Genomic DNA, 6496 nt, shown 5'->3' with positions numbered 1-6496 from the left:
AAGGAGGAGGGGGAGGGGGGGGGCAACCGTGCGGGCGGCAAGGCCTCCGGAGAAAACGTGGCAAACGTTGCGCCGCGCCGGGCGGTGCGCGGCTCCCCTATCGCCCGATCGTGGGCTGAGAAGCCACTGCTGGATGTGGGCATGGGCATTAACCTGGATGTGGACCAGCAGGAGGTGCGTGTGGGTGGGTGTGTGTGTGTGGGGGGAAGAGGTTTGAGGGGGGCCGCGGGGCGAGGGGCGAGGGGTGTGAGGAGATCAGGTTGGGCGGGAAATAAGCGGGGGAGAAGGGAAGAAAACACCCCGTGCATCGCCACGCTAGCTCCGAAACCTGCCCACCCGATCTCTTCCTGCTGCCCCTAAGCTGTGCCTCATTCTTCCCTGCCGTACAGATCCAGCCCGTGGCACGGATCAAGATCAAGGATCTTGTGTCGATCAAGGTACGGCAGGGAAGTAATCCACAGGAGGACGTCACTACTGCCGTACGGCTTTGGCCTCTGTAGGTGTGCATGTTTGAATGGAACAGGTCTGTGACGTGACGTGACGTGTTTGCCTTCGTGGGACAACCCTTCCTCCATTGTGTATTTTCCCCCCCTCTCCCCGGGCCATGCCGCGGTTGGTCTTTTGTTTTTCGAGCTGACCTGATTTCCCCTCTTCTTCCCCCCCTACCTGGCTCGCTGTCGGGTGTGGTGTATGGCGGAGAGGGAGGCAGGCGGGGGAAGGGAGGGGGGGAAAAACAGGGACAGGGTCCTCGACTGGCAGTCCTTTTTTCAGACATCTTCTTAAGTATGTAACCCCATTATGGTGATATCCGAACAAGCTAAAGCACTGTTTTTTGATTTAGGAAAAAGTGGAATTTTCTCCTCCCTCTTTCCCTCCTCTCCGTCACAGGTGGCTCCCATGGCGTTGCTGAAGATCAGCCGCAGCATTCCGCTGGGCCCAGTTGCGCTCAAGGTACGATTCCGTACAACTGAGCCGCTGTACGAATACCCCGGTATGTGCACGCGCTCACCTGTGTGCAGCTGATGACCACAGTGCATGTCCATCAGCCCGCAACAATGCGCCGTCCAGGTCCGTGTGTGTTTTCTTACCCCATACCATTTCTTCCCCCCTCCTTCTCCCCCTTCGCCCTCTCTAACCCCCTGAGGTGGTTAGGTTCGTTACGACCTGCCTCTGTCTCATGCAAACCGTTTTTGGGAACCCCCAGCTCGGCTTATGGTTAGGTAAGTGGTTGTACGGCGGTGTTGCGTGGTTGGGAGTTGTACGGCACTGTCGTAATATTGGATTACGGCCGTTGCTGTTTGCTGGAGGATTGGAGAGGAGACCTGGGGGTTTCGTTTGTAGTGATGCCCCGAAACCAGGGCCACCGGCGCACACGGCCACATGAAAACACCCCCGACAACTCCCAGCCATCCCATGCCCTGGCCATTTCTCCGTTTCCAATCCATTGATAACCAGCAAGTTAAGCATATCTTTGCACGCTATCCCTTCCTTTTTCCTGCCGCGCACGGCATATTTACGATTATGTACGGCGCTGTACGGCTGATGTAAAAAAGGTTGGATAATGCGGCGGGATCCGGCGTGCATCTTACACCCGGCGGCGTCGATTTCGATGAGGTGTGTGGCGTGCTGTACGGCTGTAACGGTATTCGACGCGTGGGTTGACGGTTGGGAGTACACACGCGCACTTCTTTTCTTTTCCCGGGTCTTGGGGCCCGGGGCGGGTTGGGGACGGGGGGGTTCCCTCATGCACTCGATCAACGGTAACGGTTTATCTGCGATAGGGCCCACCTTCCCCAGGTGTTCTAGTTAGGCTTTTGGGTGGTACTTCTCCCGCCCCCCTCCCCCCGCCGCGCATCTGCTGCAGCACTCTTTCCTTGGCAGCAGCTTCACTCGCTCGTGGTTCGTCTTTTTCCCCCGCCCTGCATTTCCCGTGGTACGCGTTTAGCTGTATTCACTGCAGCCCCCTTTTTACCGCCACCCGCCGACCCCCCTGCCCCTGGTCTTCCATGCAATTCCTCCCCCCCTACCGCCCTTCTTCCTAAACCCCCCTCCCCCCCTACCCCCCACCCTCAGGTCCTGCAGTTCGGCAGCTCTGTCAGCCTGCGCACCTCCGCCTCCCTGCTCTTCCCGCGCCAACTGCCGCTGGAGGTGGGAGAGCCCCCGCTGAGACTGAAGGTGCACAGACTGAGCCTCAAAAGCATTTGGTAGCCGAGCAGATGTGGCATTTGCTAACAGCAGCTGCAGCAGCTGCAACAGCAGTGCACTGGCGGTAGCGTCCGGTGCGGGTGGCAGTAGCATCAACATCTGAAACCAATGTTACGCGCTCGAGAGTATAAGTATGAACGAGAGATAGACAGGTAGAGAGTGAGAGAGAGGGGGGGGAGGGAAGGGGAAAGCGAGGAGGGAGCGAGAGAGAGAGAGAGAGTAATTGTCAAGCGGACGCACAGCACCAGGTTATCTTGGTTAGGTCCACCGTACAGGTAGTTGGTTTACTGCGGTTGTTGCTGCGGTCGGTACTGCCTGAGGCTGCTCCCTGCCCCGGCGCAATGGTCGTTATTGGTCGTCTTCCAAAGAGTATGTGGGGTTTTCGTTCTTCTTCAAGACATCGTCGTCGTCGTCGCCTCCGAGGTGTAACCTGGGGGCCCATACTAGCAGGGAACGCAAGGTCCAGCAGCAGCCTAGGGCTGTTCGAAAAAGATAACTTATAAACCCCACAAGAAAGACTAATATCAAAGAAATAGACATATGTCGAACTAAGTAAACTATCCTTACTGGTATATGCCGTAGCAGTGCGCCGGCTATTTTTGACCCTCCTTAGGCAAAAGTACTGTTGATAAGGTTCGCCAACTCCAGCTGGTCAACCGCTGCCATCAATCACATCATTAATCATGTCGTTAAGGTCTGATCCACCAGAACCCGACAAAAAGCCCCTGCATGCATGAGCCCCCCTACACGCTCTTCGTCTTTCACGGCTTTTGGAGCTCGCATAACATAATGCAGATCCTCTGATCACGTGCGATCCCCCCTTAAGCTCCATTTGCTTCTAGCAGCCAGCAACCATTGACGAAAAAACGCATTAGCGAACGATGCACATCGACAGGAACGGACATATTGGCATCCGGCAGCTGCTTGCCCCGGTCGCTTTTTCAAGCGGCAACCCCAACCAATAATTGTATTCAGCCATCTTAATCCCTGGTTGTTTCCCATCCGATAAGAAATCGTGTGGTGCTGCAGACAGCCTCTCATGATCCGATGACGACGTGAACTGGTTTCGGAGCTCAGAAAGGATTTTTGGGGGGCCCCCCTCCGCGATGGGTATTCCGGTGCATCACCACCCTACTTTGTCGAAGCCGCAGCGTGTATCCATCCCACACAGTAAAGTGTAAGCTCCCCCAAAAAGCGGAACAAACAGCTCGGATGGCCAGCCGCATGCGAGGTTCCCTGGTAATGCCAGGAGAGGACCTCCTGGCGTTGAGTTGTGTAAGCAAGGGACCCGTCTGCGTCACACTACTAAATCCTAAGCCGATATCACGCTTGGCCCAAACGTCTTACAGAGGTAATTGCAAGATCTCAGCAAACAGCAGCCTGTGGGGAGTCCGTGAGGGCCTTGTTCGTAGTAATCTGCGCATAAGAACATTACCTGCAGCTCTACCATAGGCTCAATCAGACAGCCCGTGAAAGACACTCTGCTAGATTGTTACGGTCATGGGGCTTAGTGGTTCGTGACAGAGCTTCATCTAGACCATCAGGGCCCCAGGCCTATCGGAATGAACTTGCACGTCATGCACCTCATCCGTTGGTCCAGGGGCCACAACTTACGCTTATTATTTAGCCTGGCTAATAAGCTGAACATAACTCCCCTCCTGGCCTCGGTGAGGATGGTTCGGCATGTGGAGAAATGTTATCTCAGCCTAGGTACCAGGCGCCCCACACAACAGGGATTGCCTCTTCCTACCAACCGCAGGCCCGCACTATCCTGACTTGCTACGCCAGGACGGCATACTCATCAGATGGAAGCAAGAGAGGGCAAATATTACCCTTTAAGGGGAGTGTTGTGGTGGAGGTGCTGAGGATGAGAGGGGTAGGGGTTTGCTCTCCTGCATGTGCACGTGTGTGCCATTGGTTTTTGGGGGCCAAGGGCTGGGGGATATGGGTCAATGCCGGACACACACGAAAATTCACATTTGGAGGACGCATACAGTCGACCGCAGTGGTACAGTCGACCTAAGTCATGTTCTCCTTAAAACAATGCTGGCATGACGATATCAGAAGGCTTCTATAAACGAATCCGTGAATTATGATCACTCCAGCCAAACTCCTGCGATATGTTCTGAAGGCCCCTCAGCCCTTCATTCCAAAATGAGCACGGAATGAACAAGGAATGAACGCCTAACGAAGGGATTCCGAGGAATCGAAGGGATGCCGGTTCCCAGAGTGGTTGCTCTGTTAGATGTTTGAAATTCTGTGTTGGCAGAATGACGGTATGGCTTCTGGGAGCGTACGGCAACATCCCATCCTCAAACCCACCCGTCACCTCCACGTCAACATTCCTTCTATGCCACATCTGGGAATACCGAAAGCCGAACCACTGAACACCCTCAGCTACCCCAGCCACCCAGCCACCCAGTTGCACTACAACACGACACAACACGGCTGTTTGTCCGCTTTGTATTAGGAACCACCGGTTGCTGGATTCATCTGTCGGCATGTGCAACTGGCATGTGCATATCACCCTCATCATGTATCCTTGTCGCCCATCATCACCGCCAAGCTGTCTCTACACCCGCCAGGCTCACGGGGTTGGCCAATGGGTCCCCAGATATCGATACAAAGAAGGGGTCATCAAATATCCGGACGTCTATTACATTTGCATAAACAGCTGCCCCGCATGGCGGACCTGGTAGCCCCTTGAATTAATGCAGGTACTCACACACGGGGGGTTGGGGTTGGGACACTATCGACAGTGGTATCCAGGGTGGTGATGGTGCGTGGTGATGATGGTCGAGAAGATGGTCTCTGGTGAAACATTGGCCACACCAAAATGCAGCGCGATAAGGCAACTGAATGAACATGTTTGGGCCCATGCCGTGTCGCATCATATAATCGTAACCCGACAAAGTATGTGCGCACGGGAGACTCCTCGCCCAGCAAACACCCGAATTAGATATATGTCGTTATCCAGATAGACCCGAACTTCCAGACCCGAAACTGGAGCAGCTTCCTAGGCTTCCCAGGTCGAGACGATCGCAGTGCATATTAGAGGCGGCTCCACGATTCAGTTGCCTCTTTCTGAGTACGGAGACATGTGCGCCCCATACACATACATGATCTCATGAGTTTGGAGGATGCGAGAGTAGGGGCCACACTACGTACTTCTTACTATAGGTTGCCACCTATGACCCACCATCGCCAGCCAGACCTCTGACAAAGAGGCTCGTGTGGCCGGAGCCCGGCGGCGCCTCATATATAGTCATACTTACCTAGCCCGCTTCTCGAGGTGGTCAACATGGCCTCGGTTGTATGATCGGTCTTCGCCTTAGCGAGGGCCTTTCGTAGTCGGCCCTTCGGGTGTCCGGCAGGGCTAAACTTTTGAAAGGCTGAGGATCCGCGCAACGCGCGACCTCGGCGCCTATTCACAATTTACACGAAAAATGTCATATCATACACGTCATACACACCTTCCCGGTGTCGACCGGTAGGGCCTGCAGAAGTCATGGTCGGTTAAATTAAATCTGGTTTCGATCCGCTGAGCTTTTTGCTTGGATATTAATCGGTTGTGCCTTGTGCAGGTTTTATGATCAGAAAGGGGCGTGGTTGCTGAGTTGGTGTATACGGGTGTGCATGTGCGTGTGCGTGTGCATATACATGTAAGTGTCATAAGTTGACACCACATTGTGTGAGGGGCCGACGGCCGACTCGTGATTGGCGACCGCCAGCAGACCAGACAGCAAGCTCAGCTGGGACCCCATCACCCCACACAGATAGACACGCCACCCACCCAACCACCATGCAAGCAACCCAGCAGCAGATACAATCCCAGCACCCGTCAGCCCAAAGAGACTTGTACACCTTACACGAAACAGGCACCCGCCATGAGCAAGGACACGAGGCGCTTATCGAGATTGGAGGTGCGGTGTGGATGGCGGCATGACCACCTATGGCCTATGGCTACCGCGGAGCACTACATCTTCACGAGTACTACACCTTCTTGAGATGTTCGCTGTCCCCATTCTACTGGCCTGGCTATCTGGCACAGCCTCGTACTGATGTCCGTACTCATGAGCTGGATCGACCCCCCATGAGCTGGATCGACCGTAACGCGGATGCAAAGACCGTTGTCGGCGGTGTCGGTGCCACGTGCAGGCGGTGCGAGATGTTCCGGAAGAATGAGGCGAGGTGGAAAACCGGACCAGTGAATTGGAGTACGTATGATTTCTTTCCTTTGGGGAATTGCGTTTTTTGTGCGTGTCGGAATGTCGTCGGGGGCCGTAAGAAC

General features: G+C 54.9%; 1 protein-coding gene across 1 annotated transcript in view; it reads left to right on the top strand.

Moving 5' to 3' along the window:
* Nucleotides 1-4904, top strand: part of VOLCADRAFT_121722 (uncharacterized protein) — a gene marked incomplete at both ends in the record, with an annotated part of 7943 nt that extends 3039 nt beyond the window's left edge. Inside the window, 7 exons of the mRNA XM_002958436.1 lie at nt 121-174; nt 390-437; nt 889-951; nt 1033-1068; nt 2074-2148; nt 3965-4081; nt 4791-4904. Coding sequence (XP_002958482.1) covers nt 121-174; nt 390-437; nt 889-951; nt 1033-1068; nt 2074-2148; nt 3965-4081; nt 4791-4904 — 507 coding nt within the window. The remainder of the gene's footprint in view (nt 1-120; nt 175-389; nt 438-888; nt 952-1032; nt 1069-2073; nt 2149-3964; nt 4082-4790) is intronic.
* Nucleotides 4905-6496: the final 1592 nt, after the last annotated feature.

The sequence above is a fragment of the Volvox carteri genome (genome assembly GCF_000143455.1).
Source record: "Volvox carteri f. nagariensis unplaced genomic scaffold VOLCAscaffold_94, whole genome shotgun sequence".
NCBI classification, from domain to species: Eukaryota; Viridiplantae; Chlorophyta; class Chlorophyceae; order Chlamydomonadales; family Volvocaceae; genus Volvox; species Volvox carteri.
The sequence above is the reverse complement of the archived record's forward strand: the minus strand, read 5'-3'. Positions and strand labels throughout refer to the sequence as shown.